At 43.3% G+C, this 17,928-nt stretch overlaps 1 protein-coding gene across 1 annotated transcript; it reads left to right on the top strand.

The window, feature by feature from the left end:
• Positions 1-3,464: 3,464 nt before the first annotated feature.
• On the top strand, positions 3,465-9,119 carry LOC137331607 (probable G-protein coupled receptor 139; the record flags this gene model as incomplete). Its single annotated transcript, XM_067995518.1, has 3 exons — positions 3,465-3,591; positions 4,617-4,742; positions 8,230-9,119. Coding segments are annotated over exons 1-3 (1,143 nt in total), but the record flags the coding sequence as incomplete, so codon positions are not given.
• Positions 9,120-17,928: the final 8,809 nt, after the last annotated feature.

The raw sequence follows: 17,928 nt of genomic DNA, 5'->3' as shown, positions 1-17,928 counted from the left end.
CATGGTGGATGCTCCCCGATCTTAAAGGCCAACCCCATTTCATTCATATTTCCGCACCTCCCACCACCCCTCTGATTTGTTCCACCGCCCACGATCTCTCTCCCTCTCGCCACCCTTCTTTCTCTTCCGAGAGGCAGCCAGCTTGTCAATCTGGCTACTTGGTGCGTGGGAAACACGAAGGCACAAATACTGAACTTCCCTTGTGTTGCGATTGCAGATTGCGGCGCACTCCATTGGCTTTCGGGTTTGCCATGCGATTATCTGCTGATGCGCTGGGTTCCCCGCTCCCAGCTAAAACCATGCCCAATGAGGCAGAAAAAGACAGAGGGAATGAGACCGAGAGACAGGCAGGGTGAGTATCGCAGAGAGAGACAGCTGGAGAGAGAGACAGTGAAAGGGAGAGTCAATGAGACACCGTGTGAGAGAAAGTGACACAGAGGGAAAGAGGTAGAGAGCAAGAAACAGAGAGTGAAAAGGACAGAGATGGACAGATAATGGCAGAGGGTGAGAGAGAGAAAAAAGCAGATAGGGAGTCAAAGAGTCACGGAAAAGAGAGAGAAAGAAAGTCAGGGGGAGAGAGGAACAAAGAGAGGGAAACTGAGAAACAGAGCGAGACTGAATGCGATAGAGGGTTTAAGTAAGAGAGAGACTGAAACAGAAACAGAGAAATGGACTGGTACAAACTCAGATTGTCAGATTGGTCGGGTCTGGTATGCAAGTTGGAGGATGTCGGATGTAGTTTTGACAAATATTTATTCAATATTTTAAATTTAAAAAAACAGTTTTTAAACATAACGACAAGACCTGCACTTGCATTTTACTTGTACACTTTCTGATCTCCGTTCAGACCTGTATCTGTGTTTCCCTTTGTATTTCTTGCCCAGTACAAAGTGTGTGTCTTTCCCAGTGAGGAGAGGTACCCCGTAATAAATGTCCCAGTGCTGTGTTAATACAAAATGGTGGCCCTGAATAAACACAAAATTGAGGCTTGCAGCTGAAACAAAATCACTGCATTTACATTTAAACAAAATGTCTTTCTCAGTCTGTACCTCGTCTCTGTACTGTACGGTTCATGTGTGTCTCAGTATCAGTTCCTGTACATGTACAGTACACAACGGGTAAAAGGGAGCAATTCATTACCGTCTGGTAATGTACGGCCCTTATGTATCTTAATCTCGGCTCCTGTACTTATACAGCACACAGCGAGTCAAAGGGAACGATTCACTCCCCTCTCTGTACTGTACGGCTCATGTGTGTCTCAGTATCAGTTCTCGTACATGTACAGTACGGAGAGGGTAAAAGGATACGATTCACTCCCGTCTGGTAATGTACGGCCCTTGTGTGTCTCAGTGTCAGCTCCTGTACATGTACAGTACACTGTGGACCAAAGAGAACGATTCACTCCTGTCTCACAATGCACAGCTCATGTGTTTCTCAGTGTCAGCTTATGTAATTGTACAATACACAGATAGAGTAAGATAGAGACAGAGAGTTTGGGAGTGGGTGAAAGGGAACGATTCACTCCCATCTGGTCCGTAAATTTTAAGTCTTTTCTATTTTCCCGTGGAAGTAATCCCGGTATTTAAACTCTTCCCTCATAAGTTTCCCTGCCCTGGCCTCATTCGTGTGAATCTACACTGTGCTCTCTCTATGGCTTTAATGTTGTTTCTATAATGGGGCACAAAAATCGCACATAAAACTATGGAACTACGGATTCAACCAAAAAGAATAACTAATAAAGCTTCATCCTCGTCATCAGTCACAGAGAGCAGCAAAACGGATTATGACCAAAGAGTTAAAGGACAAATAACTAATAAAGCTTCATCCTAGTCACTGTTGTTGATCTCCTATTAGTTAGAGGTCTCCCAAAAGGCTGCCTCATAGTTGTACAAACCGATTTCCGTGCGATGTCTCTACAAAAATGTCGTTATGTGTTCTACAAGTCGGTGTCCACGAGTAGTTGCCAATGTTAATTTATCTCAACAAATAGGTCCATGATATAAATCTTTTCCTGGCATAAGAATATTCGCCCAGAAATTAATTTTGCTAGTACAGTGGACAACTAATGACACATTCCAATGAAAGTCAACAAAAACTTGCTTTCACAGACCGCCTTTAATGTAACAAACATTCCAAATGGGCTTCACGGAGGAGTGAGGAAAATGGACACAAAAGGAATAAGAAGGTATCAGGAGGATTGGCCAAAACCTTGGCCAGAGAGTGTGTTTAAGGAGGGTGTAAAAGGAGGAAAAGTAAATGGAAAGTTGGAGGGGATAAGGTTGGTTTTAAGGGTAGAATTTAGGTGTCTGAAGAACAATATTGGACCCCCGGCCAATGAAGGCGATATTAGGAGGGATATCAAAAGCTTGAAGCAAGAGATGGGTTTCATGGAAGGTCGGAATGAAGGAAAGAAGTTCCCTTTATATACCGCCTTTCAAGACCTCAGGACTTCCCAAAACCGCCAATGAATTAAAAATTGTGAAGTGTAATCACTGTTCTAATGTAAGAAACGCGGCAGCCATTTTGCACACAGCAAGGTCCCACACACTGCAATGAGATAAATGACCAGGAAATCGGTTTCAGTAATGTTGGTTGAGGGATAAATAGCAGCCAGGCCACCGGGGAGAACACCTCATCTGTTTTTTGAATAGTCCCATGGGATCATTTACATCTAACTGAGAGGGAAGATGGGCTCTCGGTTTAACGTGCCATACAAAGGTCGGCACCTCCGACAGTACAGCGCTCTCTCAGTACTGACCCTCTGACATTATAACACTCCCTCCGTACTGCCGCTCTGACATTGCAGCGCTCCCTCAGTACTGACCCTCCAACAGTACCGCACTCCCCCAGTACTACCCCTCTGAAAGTGCAGCAGGCCCTCATTGCTGACCCTCCAACAGTATTGCGCTCCCTCAGCACTACGCTGCAGTGTCAGCCTGGATTATGTGTTCAAGTCTCTGGACTGAGTCGTGAACTCACAACTTCTGGCTCAGAGGCGAGAATGCTTCCACTGAGTCACGGCTGACACCTGAAAGGGGGGAGGGGGTGGAGGGGCTTTCTGGAGCGTGAATATGGCTGAAGGTAAAGGAACTGTGGATGCACTGGTGGCCAGAGGTGAAGGAGCAGAATGTTTGGGAGGGATTGTACAGAGATAGTGAGGGGTGAGGCCCTCATGGATTTAAGTGTAAGAAAGAATGAAAATAAACTACAGACTTCAGAGGCTGGAATCCATTTCAGGTCAGTAAGGGCTTGAGTGATTGGTGAGGGATTCACCAAAGAGCCAGGGTGGGGATGGAATCAGTTGGAAGGATGGGGGGGTTGTGGGGTCAAAGATCATGACTTCCCATTTATTACTTGAGGAAATTGTGGCTCATCTCAAACAGAATGTGGGTCTGACAACACAAATTCATTGGAAGGGTCAAGAGAGGCGAGTGTTTTGTCAGCGTCCGTCTGAAAGCCGGCCAATGTCTGTGGACGATGTCACCAAAGGGCAGCAGGAAGCGGAGGGAGCCAAGGATTGCAGATTTAGAAACATCAGAGATAACGATGATAGGGTGGGAAGAGAAGCTTCTTCTGGCTCTGATCAGAAAGGTGAGTGGAACCAAGCGAGGGGAGTCCCACCACAAGAGGCCAGTGTCCGACGAATGACGAGTTAACGGGTGGGATTGCTGCATGTGTGGAGATGGGGAGGGGTGGGCCATGGAGGAATTTAAACCCAAAGATGAGATTTTAAATATAATGAATGTGGAACTGGGAGCCAGTGAGGGTCAGTGAGGCCGAGCAGGACCTGGTGCTGGTTGGACACGGACAACAGAGTTTTGGACGAGCTCCTGTTTATGGAAGGCGGAGGTTGGGTGGCCGGTCAGGAGTGTATTGGAGGAATGGAGTCGAGAGAGGACAGAGGCATTGATGAGGGTTTCAATGGCAATGGGCTGAGGAAGGATTGGAGGCGGGTGAGGGAATCAAGGGGCCTTTGTGATGAACGTCAAATCGGGTCATGAGCTCAGCTCAGTGTTACACGGGACAAATTTTACTGGAGCCGTTAACCAATGTAGAATAAACGGGTAAACATCTGCAGTAAAATAGCGGAGAGAGGAATGTGAATGAGGCACGTTCGGTGTCCGTCCCCTAATATCACCCTCATTCGTTTCTCGGCTGCAATCCTCAACCTGTCCTTTAACGGTCTCCATGTCAGAGATTAGATATTCAAATTTTAATTGGGAAACTGCAGGAACACGTGGAACTGGTCTGCTTGTGTCCCTGGATTCAGACTAAACTGCGGACGAATCGATAAAATTTATAATTAAATTAGCAGGAGTGAACATGGTCAATACAATTGTATGGAAACTGTAAATGAAGCCGCTCATTATTGCTTTATCAGTGCTGTATGAGCACAGCTTTCAACTTTATTCCCGAGAGAAGTCTGATTAAGATAATGTCTTGAACTTTGACATGTTTGTGTTATATCACCACATTATTTACATCGGAGTCAAAGTTGCTAATGTAACATGTTTGTTCAAGTAACTATAAGTAATAGCAATGATCAGGGGCATAACCTTGTCAGTAGAGACTTATCCCGTGTATAAATCTGGACTTGTTATAATGGATCAACTCAGGTTGCCTGTTAGAGCTGTGGTTTTCAGGCCAACAGAAGTCACTGCTTCTCTCAGAAATGCATTCTTCATTAATCCGTCAGATAATATTAATTTATTTTCCTGTCCTTGCAGCCGTTGGAGTTCCGGGTAAGCCTTTATATTCACTGCGAATGGTGTAAATCGATGTTAACTCTGCTGATATTTCTTCTCCCTGCATATTTTACACAGCTGAATGATGGAATGTATTAAGTCTCTACTCTTTCATTTTTGTAGGAGCTGCGTTTTATCCGTAATAAACTCTGTATATCCGACCCTGGCATTGTTACTGGCCTATTCTCTGTACTGAATGTATTGTTGAATAATGGTATCTCTTGAACTGCAAAAGGTTCAATCTTGTAGGAGCTGCGTTTTATCCGTAATGAACTCGGTATATCCGACCCTGGCATTGTTACTGGCCTATTCTCTGTACTGAATGTATTGTTGAATAATGGTATCTCTTGAACTTCAAAAGGTTCAATCTTGTAAGAGCTGCATTCTATCCGTAATGGTCTTTGCTTTTCCAACCCTGGCATTGTTATTGGATTATTCTCTGAACTTACTGTATTGCTGAATAATGGCACCTCCTTAGCTTCCAAACGTTCATTATTGTAGGAGTTACATTATATCTGTGATGACATTTTATATCCATTGTTACTGGATTATTCTCTGTAATGAATGTATCGGAATCAGGCGTTAAGAGGTGGTATCAGACCAGGAGGAGCTGTTAACATGTTCCATGTACCATGTTGTGGAACAAACATATGCTGGAATATTAAGATGTTGACGTTTTATTAATTGGACAGTCCCGGTATTTATCGCTTAACATTATAAATACATGAGAAGGAATCTCAATTATTTTGAGATCTGTCTGAAAGAGACTTTTGATGCTGTTTATTCCATGATTTGTAGATGATATGAACAGTGTAGGTGAACAGCTGGAGACTTGAAGGATCTTTAGAAACATTAAACTATTTCACAGAGGCTTCACTAACAAACTGAGAATAGGATCGGTGAACAGAATTCAGGCGCAGGATGATAGGATTTAATCAGATATGAAAATGGACTTAAGAAAGAGAGTAGAGTGAGTGATTGAGAGGGAAAGGGAGAGGCTCTGGTGTGAATAATTAATCAGAATGAACTGCTGAAACTTCCAGTACAATTAAAAATATAAAATGTGACTTGAAGGAGTTATTATGATGTGGTCAGATTGGGTGAGTTTTTATTGTGGGACTCGCTCCTCATGTTTATATCCCTGTCAGGCCCTGTTTTTGTGAATGTTCCTTGTTTTCTAAATTAACACCAAATATAATTAACATTTATTTTCAGAATATGAAGCAGTAATTCCTTGACCCTAATTAATTTTTTGGATACTGTATTTTTAAAGCTCGGCTGAATTCAATAAACAACGTGGTTGAATTAATTAATACTTTCAAATTTAATTTTAATTGAATGTACAAAGTAATTTATTGACCACGTTTTGTACCCATCACAGGTTCCCTGACACCAATAACCACAGTAATGAACTGTTGATTGTATTAGTTGGAGCCCATGGAATCCAGGGTGCCTTGGCACTTTGGATACAAAACTGGCTTAGTGGCAGAAGGCAGAGGGTGATGGTCGAAGGTTGTTTTTGTGACTGGAAGCCAGTGGCCAGTGGGGTACCACAGGGATCGGTGCTGGGTCCCTTGCTGTTTGTGGTCTACATTAATGACTTGGATATGAATGTAAAAGGTATGATCAGTAAGTTCGCTGATGATACAAAGATTGGTAGGGTGGTAAATAGCGAGGAGGATAGCCTCAGTCTGCAGGACGATATAGATGGGTTGGTCAGATGGGCGGAACAGTGGCAAATGGAATTTAACCCGGAAAAGTGCGAGGTGATGCACTTTGAGGGACTAACAAGGCAAGGGAATACACAATGAATGGGAGGACCCTAGGCAAGACAGAGGGTCAGAGGGATCTTGGTGTGCAAGTTCACAGATCCCTGAAGGCGGCGGAACAGGGAGATAAGGTGGTAAAGAAGGCATATGGGATACTTGCCTTTAGTAGCCGAGATGTGGAGATGCCGGTGATGGACTGGGGTGGACAAATGTAAGGAATCTTACAACACCAGGTTATAGTCCAACAAATTTATTTTAAAATCACAAGCTTTCGGAGATTATCTCCTTCGTCAGATGATTGAAATCAATCATCTGACGAAGGAGATAATCTCCGAAAGCTTGTGATTTTAAAATAAATTTGTTGGACTATAACCTGGTGTTGTAAGATTCCTTACATTTATTAGCCGAGGCATAGAATATAAGAGCAAGGAGGTTATGATGGAGCTGTATAAAACACTGGTTAGGCCACAGCTGGAGTACTGTGTGCAGTTCTGGTCGCCGCACTACAGGAAGGATGTGATCGCTTTGGAGAGGGTGCAGAGGAGATTCACCAGGATGTTACCAGGGCTGGAGCGCTTCAGCTATGAAGAGAGACTGGGAAGATTGGGTTTGTTTTCCTTGGAGCAGAGGAGGCTGAGGGGGGACATGATTGAGGTGTACAAAATTATGAGGGGCACAGATAGGATGGATACTAAGGAGCTTTTTCCCTTCGTTGAGGGTTCTATAACAAGGGGACATAGATTCAAGGTAAAAGGCGGGAGGTTTAGAGGGGATTTGAGAAAGAACTTTTTCACTCAGAGGGTGGTTGGAGTCTGGAACTCACTGTCTGAAAGGGTTGTGGAGGCAGGAACCCTCACAACATTCAAGAAGCATTTGGATGAGCACTTGAAATGCCATAGCATACAAGGCTACGGAACAAATGCTGGAATATGGGATTAGAGTAGACAGGGCTGATGGCCGGCGCGGACACGATGAGCCGAAGGACCTCTATCCGTGCTGTATAACTCTATGACTCTATGACTCTATGGATTGTGTTATTGGGACCTATAGATTAGATTCCCTCTAACACTCTGCTGCAGTCTCTCCCTGTGAATCCCAGCCTCTCCTCCCATTGCATTGAATCCTCTGTCTCCTCATCCCTTGCTTCATTTTGTCCGCTTTCCCAAACCATCTGCTCCTGACTCCCCTCCAGCTCCTGCATGTCCTTTTCCTTGTCTCCTTTCCAATCTCACTCACTGGCTCAGTCTCCAGCTTTCTTTCCCGTTTGCAGCCTGCCTCGTCAGCTTTCTTAACCCTGAGCAATAAACCAGCTGCACCTCCCCCCGTCCCCTTCCCCCCGTTCTCCGTCCTCTCACGTTCCCTGCACTTCGCTCTCTTTCCTCTCCTTCTGGAACTCAAATCCGGCTTTAATTCCGCTGGATTCCGAGTGTGTAAAACCCATTCTCCCTTCCCTACCGGCACTGCGCTCTCACTCAGCCCTTCCAGTGGATCCGGTGCTCACTTTATTCACTTTCTTTATTCATCTTCCAATTCATTATTGATCATTGTGTTTAAAAACATCTCTCTGTCTGAAAGCGCTGCCCAGGTCAATCAATCACTTTCCACCCTTCGACGTAGCAACAAAGCTGGAAATCTGACTGCAGATCCTCGCAAACTGCTGCTTTGTCTCCGGGTCTGATCAGTAATTTCTCCGCTTCATTTTCTCTCTCTTACAGTTAACTTGGTGGCGATTGTGATCCTGTCCCGAGGAAAGTGCGGTCTCTCCAAATGTATCCGTGTCTACCTGGTGGGAATGGCAGTGGCCGATCTCATGGTCGTTATCGTTGATGTGATATTGGTGCGGATTAAGGTGATTTATCTCCCATTGTCATTCCTGGACATTACGCCCGTGTGTAGTTTTATTAAGTTCTTGAGTTATGCAGCCACGGTGGTTTCTGTTTGGCTCACAGTGGCTTTTACCTTTGATCGATTTGTGGCCATTTGTTTTGAGAAGCTGAAAACTAAATATTGCACCGAGAGAACGGCGGCTGTGGTTCTGGGAACAGTGAGTGTGCTGGGCTGTTTCGAGAGTCTCCCCTGGTACTTTACATATAAACCTCGATATGTAATTTATAATGTTCCCTGGCGTTGTGTGACTAAAGCCAGCTTCTTTGCTTCCCCCAAGTGGGCCGCATTTGACATGTTTCATCTCATTTTAACCCCTTGTGTCCCGTTCTGTCTGATTTTGCTGCTCAATATTCTGACGGTCAGGCGTATTTTAGTGTCCAGTCGAGTCCGCAGGGGACTCCGGGGCCGCAGCAATGGAGAGAATCACAAGGACCCAGAGATGGAGAACCGAAAGAAATCCATCATTTTGCTCTTTAGTATATCGGGCAGTTTTATACTGTTATGGATGACACATGTTGCATTCTATATTTATGGACGAATTACAGACATTCAGTATTATTATTCCTACTCTGACCCTCGTTATATCACAGAACAGACATCAGTTATGCTGCAGCTTCTCAGTTCCTGCACAAACACGTGTATTTATGTCCTGACCCAGACCAAATTCAGAGAGGAGCTGAAGAACGCGATGAAATATCCATTCAATCTAATTGTTAAATTAATGAAATCATAGAAAGAGCTGAAGGGTTTCAAGCACTGGAATAAATCCCATTTCATCCTCCATCCCCTACACTTCCCAGGGGACGGAAAGTACATTTTATATTAACAGCACAGAGCCATGACATGACCTAAAATCTGGTTCTGATTTCATATTTATTGATAATCTGACCTATTGAGGCGGGATTTGCTCTGCGGACGACACATGAATTGTTGCTCGAAATGGCGGCATTGAAGAGTTCTGCTGGACTTCATCTCAATGGCCGCCCTGCAAAAAGGGCAAACCTGCCAATCAAAGGAGCTGCTGTGGGCCCGATCAGAATGTGTATGCTCCAGATAAAGGGAGAGAGAGAGGGAGGGTGACAGAGAGAGAGAGACACAGAGAGAGACAGACGCAGAAAGACAGAAACAGCGACAGAGGCGGAGACGGAGGAAGAGACAGAGATAGATCGAGAAAAACGAAGTATGAAAGAGAGCGAAAACCAGAAGGGCAGAGATGGAGACCAAAAGGGAAATTGAAATGTGTAGGTGGTGCCGAATCCTTCCAAGTATAATCAGTGTAATATCCCTCCTATATAGATTTCTCCTTCTATAATGCGGGCTCTAAATTACCCCTGACTAATATCCCGTATGCTTTTCAATGAGCCTTATCAATCTGTCATGCGATCTTTAATGGTTTGTGTACCTAAACCCCGGGTCTCTGTGTTCATACACCCCCATCAAAACTGTACCCTTTAGTTTAGATTGCTTCTCCTCAGTCTTCCATCCAAAATGCACCAATTCACAATTATCTGCATTAAATTTCATCTGCCACGTTTCTGCCCATTTCACCAGTCTGTCTATATCCTCCTGAAATCTGCTACTATTCTACATTGTGCAGAAGTATCCCTGTAGGATATTCACCGCTGCTTCTGGAGAGTGTTTAGGTGCCTCTGTTCTTCAGCGTGCTTGGGTGAGAGAGCATGAGAGAGATAGAAAGTGAGTGAACGAGAGAGAGTGAGAGAGGAAGAGTGAGTGACGGAGTGGAAGAGAGAGATTAAGTGAGAGAGAGTTTGAGATTGAGCGAGTCAGTGGAAGATAACGTAGGAACATAAGAGCTTAGAAACAGGAGCAGGTGCAGGTCATACGGTCCCTCGAGCCTGCTCCGTCGTTCAATCAGATTATGGATGATCTTCGAGCTCAACTCCACTTTTATCTCCGATCCCCATATCCCTTGATTCCCTTAGAGTTCAAAACTCTATCGATCTCAGCCTTGAATATATTCAACGACTCAGCATCCACAGCCCTAAGGGGTAGATAATTCCAAAGATTCACAAGCCTCTGAGTGAAGAAATTCCTCCTCATCTTAGTCTTAAATGGACGACACCTTATCCTGCGACTGTGCTTCCTGGTTCTCGATTCTCTAGCCAGGGAATCAACCTCTCAGCATCTACATTGTCAAGCTTCTCATAATTTTATATGTTTCATCGAGATCACCGCTCATTCTTCTAAACCCCAGAGAGTATCCGCCCATTCTATTCAACCTCTCCTCATAATACAATCCTCCCATCCCAGGAATTAATCTAGTGACCCTTCGTTGCACCGCCTCTAAGGCAATTATATCCTTCCTTAGATAAGGAGACCAAAACTGTATATAGTACTCCAAGTGAGGTCTCACCAAAGCCCGCTACAATTGTAGTAAGAGTGAGTGAGTGAGCGAATGAGTGAATTTGATAGGAAGAGAGGCATGGAAAGTAAGAGGCACAGTTACACAAGGAGACAAACATACTAATACAAGCAGACAGAAAGGGTGATTGAGAGAATGGCAGAGTCAAAATCAGAAACCGATATAGAGAGAGAGAGATCAGGGAAGACAGAGATTGAAAGGAGAAGGACGGAAAATACAAAATAATAGAGTGACTGAGGAGGAGAAAGGTAAAGATAGGGAAAAAATATGAGACCACGAGAAAGACATGAAGTCAGATTGAGATATAGATGGACAAACACACAGAGATAGTTAGAAGAAAAGACAGAAAGGGAAAAGAAAGAAGTGAAGAGACAGAGAGAAGACAGAAAGTGGGCCTGAGGAAAGAAGTGAGATGGAGAGAGACAAAAATAAAAATAGAAAGTAAGACACGGAGAGAGAACACAAGGACAAAAGAAATGTAACGATTAAAAAGACAGAGAAAATTAAGACAGATTCACATAAAAGGGAGGGAGTGTGTGTGAGCGAGAGATAGAAACTAAGAGGGGTAGAGACAGTTACTCAGAGACGGAGAGCATTAAAGTGAGTTGTTAAGACAGGAGAGAAAATTAAAGAGAGGAAGAAAGCAGTTATGTAAATATATATAGATATTTATAGATATTAATATCTATATATATTAATTTATATATATACACACAGAGGGAAAGAGCGAGAAAGCAGACATGGATGGAAGGAGAGCGTGACACTGACAAAGAATTACAAAGTCATAGAAGCGGAAAGATAAATAGGCAGAAGAAATCAATTCAAAATATCTAGAGACTGAGAGAGAGGCGGAGCAGGAAAGTGGCAGACATAAAAAGACAATTAGAGAAAGAGAGAAAGAGGAATAGAAAGCCGTGAGAAAAATAGAAAACAGGAGAGAGGGGGAGAAACATAAAGTGTGAAGCAGAGATAGAAAGAAATGGAATGAAATACAGAAACAGATGGAAAGAAGTGTTCGAGAAATCAACTGGAAACAGAAAGAAAGAAGTCGACAGAAGCAGAGTTGGAGAGATCGAGAAAGAAACAGAATGAAACAAAGACAGTTGAAAAGGGGAGGAGGAAGAAAGAGATAGAGAGAAAGAAAAGGGAAAAGTAGAAACAAAGACAGAGATAAACAGAGGCAAACAGAAAGAGAGAGAAGGATACGGAGACAAAGGTGGAAAGACAAAAAGACGGATGAAATTAGGAGAGAGACAGCGAGCGATGGGGCTAGGGAGGCAAATGCAAAATACAGAGAAGGCAGAGATAGAAGACAGGCAGCGACATAGAGACAGAGAGACGCGCGTAGAAAAAAGCCAAGAGTAACAGATAGAAAAATATAGAGACATGAACAGCGACAGCGAGGTGAAAGTTAAAGTAGAAGTGGAAATAACAAAATAGAAAAACATACAGAAAAAAGAAGAGATAAATAATATACACAGAAAACAATGAAAGATGGACAAACATATAAAGTGAAAGGAGGGTAGAGAGGGTGACAATAGAACATAAATAAAAACATTAAATAACCAAACAAGCTGTATAACCTGGAGTGTGTGAGAGTTCTGACTAGCAGAACAGCAGCAGATGGAGCAGGCCAGACAGTTCATGTTTGTTCCGGGGTAACACTCTTGTGGATTTAATTTTGACATTTCTAAAAATGATTCCGGAAGACTGCACAATAAAGCCCCTCAGTCTTGTGTACCTGACCCTGACCATTACTTACTGCAGGAGTGTCCCCACTGCTCTGTGTAGTAAAAAATCTTTTGATAAACGAAAGTCTGATATTAATTCGGCTTCAGCATGTCTGAAGGGAAAAGACTGTCAAAAGATGGAAGGATTGTTAGAAAGATTGTTAACGACACAGTGTAAACAATCACACAGCAGACGATAAATAACCATAGCGACAAGAACGATCCCAGGACGGCTCGATGTCGTTTGAACACCTGCCGACTTAACCTGGTTGCGTTGTGGAAACTGAAAGAAAATAAATGAAGTGTCAATCAATCGTGGGCTGTATTTGTAGAAACCTTTTGTTGACAAGCCACCGTCCCAGAGGTGTGGTTCTGTGTTCAAAAAAAGGTCTTTAAAGGCTGGGCAGAAGTTGAGTGGGGCGAGACACAGATCCACCACGACTGCTTCAACCTCACCCTCGCTTCCTGGCGGCACCACCTCACCTGGGATCTTCCTGACTGCTGGCCACCTCCCAGTTCATGCCTCGATGCAGGTTAACAGATTGTCTTTGAATCAGATGACCTGGTTACAAGAGAGAGCCGCGTTACACTACAATGGTCTCCATCTTCCCGGTAAGCTTGAGCCAACCATAAGGAGATAATTTTCGTTATTGGTTTAGTCTAAGATAGACATTTGATTTCCAAACGGATATGTATTTTGGTAATTCAGAGTGTGTTGTTTTATTGTTGTTAAAGCAAATGCTATCGAGCATAAACCCAAGATGTTGTTCAAATTCTAATGTCAATTTTATAGTGTATTAATGATAAATGATTGTTTTTTTTAATAAAGCTATAGTTTGTGTTTGAAGTTTCTTTAGGATAAAGAGCCCATAACATTAAACCTTGGAGATAAAAAGCATTGCCCCAAATTATAATGTAAATTAACTTTGCCCCTTTTTTCTCCTCCATCTGGACCATATGTAACATTCCCAGTGAGCTGCTGGATTCTGTAATAAATCACAATGTACTCTTACCCCTTCTGCTGTGTTACTAAACTGGACAGAGTCCGGCAGCATTTTCCTGCTGTGTTACTGTTACAAATACGGTTATTGTTTCAGATTGAAGAAAAATATGAATATGGAGAAATTACCAGAATCCTAGATCCGATTGAGATTGAGTCCAATTTTACTCTGATTTATTTAATAGGAGCTAGAATTGCATTCTCTACATGAAATGGCTAATTTGACCTTTCCTCCGAATGTCTGGTCTGTCCTTCTCCATAAGCATTACATGGAAATAACCAAATATTAATTGATTTTGATTTTGGAGAAGTTCACATGGTAGTTTAATTACCACACTGCAAAGCTGTCTTTCTTTTAAACACTGGCTAATGCCATTCTCACTCAGTTTGTATCTTTAATTATAGTGCAACAGTGATTTGACAGGAACAGCAAATGAACCCTCTCTGTGTCTCACCATAACAAGCTTTAACTGAAATGTGTGTTTTGTTCATGTATAATATGAGACAATTTTGCATGGTTATAAACATCATACAGTTGACACGTAAGACATGTTGTCTCCAAACTAGATTTAATGTTTACACAAACCCTTTATTGCTTCATTTAATTGCATTAAACTGACACCTTCTTAATTTTCCTTCTCTGTGGAATCCTAACAACCTCTATCACACAGAATTCATTCTCGTAATACATTAATACTGACTTTTATATTCTTAACGCATTTTTCTTATATTATACACTGTGCTCCACATGGGTACAGAGATTTAAATATAAAACAAATCTCCGCCGGAAGGGAATAGGGGAAACATGGAGAGACGGTCTGAAACTGGGGGACAAACATAAACTTAAAGACAAAAATCACCAAAGGAAGGGAAAAAAAGGAAATAACATACAGAGAGAGCCTGAAACTGGTCACGAACACTTCAGGAGAGAGACTGGGAATAACCTGCAGAGAGGGCCTGAAACTGGTCACGGACACCTCAGGAGGGAGAGTGGGAATAACCTGCAGAGAGGGAATGAATTAAGGAATGAACAGAGATTGAGAATGAAAATCACCCAGGAAGAAGAGAGCGAATAAATTAGTATAAGGATCTGATACTTGGAAATGACAAAGATTTAAATCTAAAATTGTGTTCTAGAGTGACACAAGGATAAACACAGCGATAGGGTCTGAAAGTGGGAATACTAATTTCAATAGCAAAATCACGATAGCAGGGAGAGAGGGAAAACATGAAGAAAGGGGCAAATATTGGGAATAAACAAGGACTTAAATATATAAACCACCTCAGGGAGCAGATGTGAAATAACAGAGTGTAGGGGACTGAAAGTGGAGATATGAAGAGAATTATATATAAATATCACCTCGGAAGGGAGAACATACGAACATAAGAATTGCTGGACATAAAATGAGTACGGTCCATCTTGTTCGATACAATGATAACGGAGTTGGTGATTAATCTTAACAATCGATCTCCATCAAAGGTGTAGATTGTGACATGTTGCGATAGTGTAAAACGGGTGAGAGTAAATCGATAGTTCCTGTTACAACTCTCCAATTTTTATTTCATTGAAGTCAATGGAAATAAAATGGGGAGAGATGTAAAACCAGCTGTGGATTCGCTATTACCGTTTTTCACTATCGCACAAGGTCACAATCTACCCCAATGAGTCTACAGCAGACAAAGACATGAGCTGTGGAAAGCTTCGTGAACCTTAGGACATAAATTGGTCTCCAGCAGACCCAGACATGAACTGTGGAAAACTTTTTGAACCTTAAGGTATAAATTGGTCTTGGGCAGCAGTATAAAACGGACGGCACCAATCAGCAGCCCCTTCGACAATCAGCCCGATGTCCTTTTCCATTGAAGTCAATTGATGGGAAAATCAGACGAACAACAAAACGGGGTGCTGTTGCACTAACGCACATTTTGCACTGTCGCTCATTTTGCAATATCACTCATTTTTCACCATCGCTCATTTTGCACTATCGCTCATTTTGCAATATCACTCATTTTTCACCATCGCTCATGTTGCACTATCACTCATTTTGCACTCTCACTCATTTTACGCTATCACTCATTTTTCACCATCGCTCATTCTGCATCACTGCCGAAGACCGATTTTATCCCCAGTTTTTTTCAGATAGCATTGAATTCTGTAATTCATCGGGAGAAACAGTGTGCGATGGGATATCTTGCGATTGGGTTTACAGTCCGCCAGAGGGAAGCTTGTGATGGAATAATTTCATTCCGAAAGTGCTGTTGATGCCAGGGCTCATTCCAGGAACGGGCGCTCCGAGCGATGAGCGCCACTCTCGGGGAGAGCCGATCTATAAACCGCAAGGCCGCAGCTATTTATTTTCTACCCACTAATTTAAACCGGCTGGACACAGAAGAAACCCGTCTGTGGGCCAGAGATTTATCCACCCCGCGACTCGACTTCAGGGCGCAGCACAGGCGGTAGTGGATGGGCCGCCTATCATACATCCAACTCAATTCTCCTTTCCACTGAATTCACGGGGTGTAAAACGGGCGGCCGATTAGCTACCGCCTGTAATTCCGCCCCGCCGAAGTTATATTCATCCATGATAATCCATAGGGCGCAGCCACCAGCCTCCGATTTGATTCGGGGCACTCAGCAGGATCACTGAACATCTGTCAAGCAGCCCAAAATTTCAAGTCACTTTCCACATTTCGAATAGTCAGACACTTTATCCCTGTACCAATACACTGTTTATTTCTGGGTTCCTCAAATTGATTCTGCGGAATATAACATATTACTTTTACCCCTATTATCAATGTAACGCAAACTATCTTCACTCGAGCCATTCCGTGTCAGGTCCAACACAGCAACAGCAATGGAACTTGGGCTGATGGGATGTTGATGCGCTTGCAGGAACTGTTTCTGCTCTCATCTCACTTATACATGCAATGCCTACTGGGTTTAGTCCAGAAACACACACTGGAACGAAACTAGAAACGACGCCATCAGAAACAGTGAAATCTGCAACGGTTCCATGCAGGTCACTGGTGCTGGGATTGGGCTCGGTTGGGCTAAAGGTCAGAGTGAGACAGATCAAATTGTTACAATGAAGCTGTGAAAGCCCTGGAATAAGCGGTCATGGCTGCCACTCCAGAAGTAACGAACGCCCTTCGATTCTCCATCAGATTCCATGCGGCTGCATGAATCACCTTGACTGCCATATTATCCAGGTTGCTCTGCATGGCCTTACATATCTCCTGTGTTGTCTTACAAATGCGGATCTTGAACTCCCCCAAATGAACGGCCATCTCCAGAATGTGGGAGCTGACTGTCTCCACGGCCTGCACATTAGGTCTGTGCTACCAAGCCTTAGTTCTGTTGAAGACTGCGGTCCTGGGATCTGGGGCTTTGGGCTCTTCAGCCAAAGGCAGTTATTTCTCGGCCTCGCCAGGGGATGAACATAGAATTATTTCCAGCTCCTCCTGCTCATTGGTGCTCGGTGCTTCACCCTGTGATATACCCTCAGTCTCACTATAGACATCCTCTCGAGAAGGGGGCATCTGGGCTAGTAATGGAAACGGTGAATCTGGTGCCGCAAAAGATGCTTCGGAGTTACGAAGCTTACTGTCATATCTTTACTTCTTTAAATGGTGTGAGACCTTACAATTAACAACAACTTGCATTTATATCGCGCCTTTAACGTAATGAACCCCCCCAAGTCGCTTCACAGGAGCGTTAGCAGATAAAATCAGAGGACAGCATGTTGGTGACTGGTTGGTGAGCAATACATTTGTTTTGCTCTCTAAGCTAGGGGAGTGGGTTAAGAAGAAATCTATAACTTGCTAATATTGTATTAAATTAATAACTTAAATTAGATAAATAAATTAATTAAAAATAACCAAAAATAAACCGAGTGAATTAATTATATATAGACTTTAATGAGGCAAATAAATAAAACAAGGTTCGAGAGAGATGCCAAGGCAGGTGGTGTGCTATAACTGTAACATGTGGGAGTTTGTGGAAAACAACTTGATCCCAGGCAATACCATCTGCAGTAAATGTCTGCAACTCGCAGAACTTCGGCTCAGACTTGTCCAGCTGGAGTCTGAGCTGCAGTCATTGTGATGCATCAGGGAGCGGGAAGAGTTATGTGGACACTTTTGATTCAGGAAGCAGTCACACCCCTTTGGTTAGGTACTAGTTTAGATTTGGTCAGTGGTCAGGGACAGGTGGATGTGACTGCGAGTCATGGAGGTAAGGGAACCCCAGATGCAGTGCTGGAGGCGCCTCAGCCTTTGCCCTTGTCTAATAGGTGCAAGATACGGATGTGAACGAAAATATGCAGGGAGGATGGACAAATTGACCATGGAACCATGATAGAGGAGGCCATTCAAGTGGGGGGAGCGAAAAGGAATGTTGTACTATTAGGGGGTA

Source organism: Heptranchias perlo, chromosome 2 (assembly GCF_035084215.1).
Source record: "Heptranchias perlo isolate sHepPer1 chromosome 2, sHepPer1.hap1, whole genome shotgun sequence".
Taxonomy (NCBI): domain Eukaryota; kingdom Metazoa; phylum Chordata; class Chondrichthyes; order Hexanchiformes; family Hexanchidae; genus Heptranchias; species Heptranchias perlo.
Note: the sequence above shows the minus strand (reverse complement) of the source record. Positions and strands in the feature narration are given on the sequence as shown.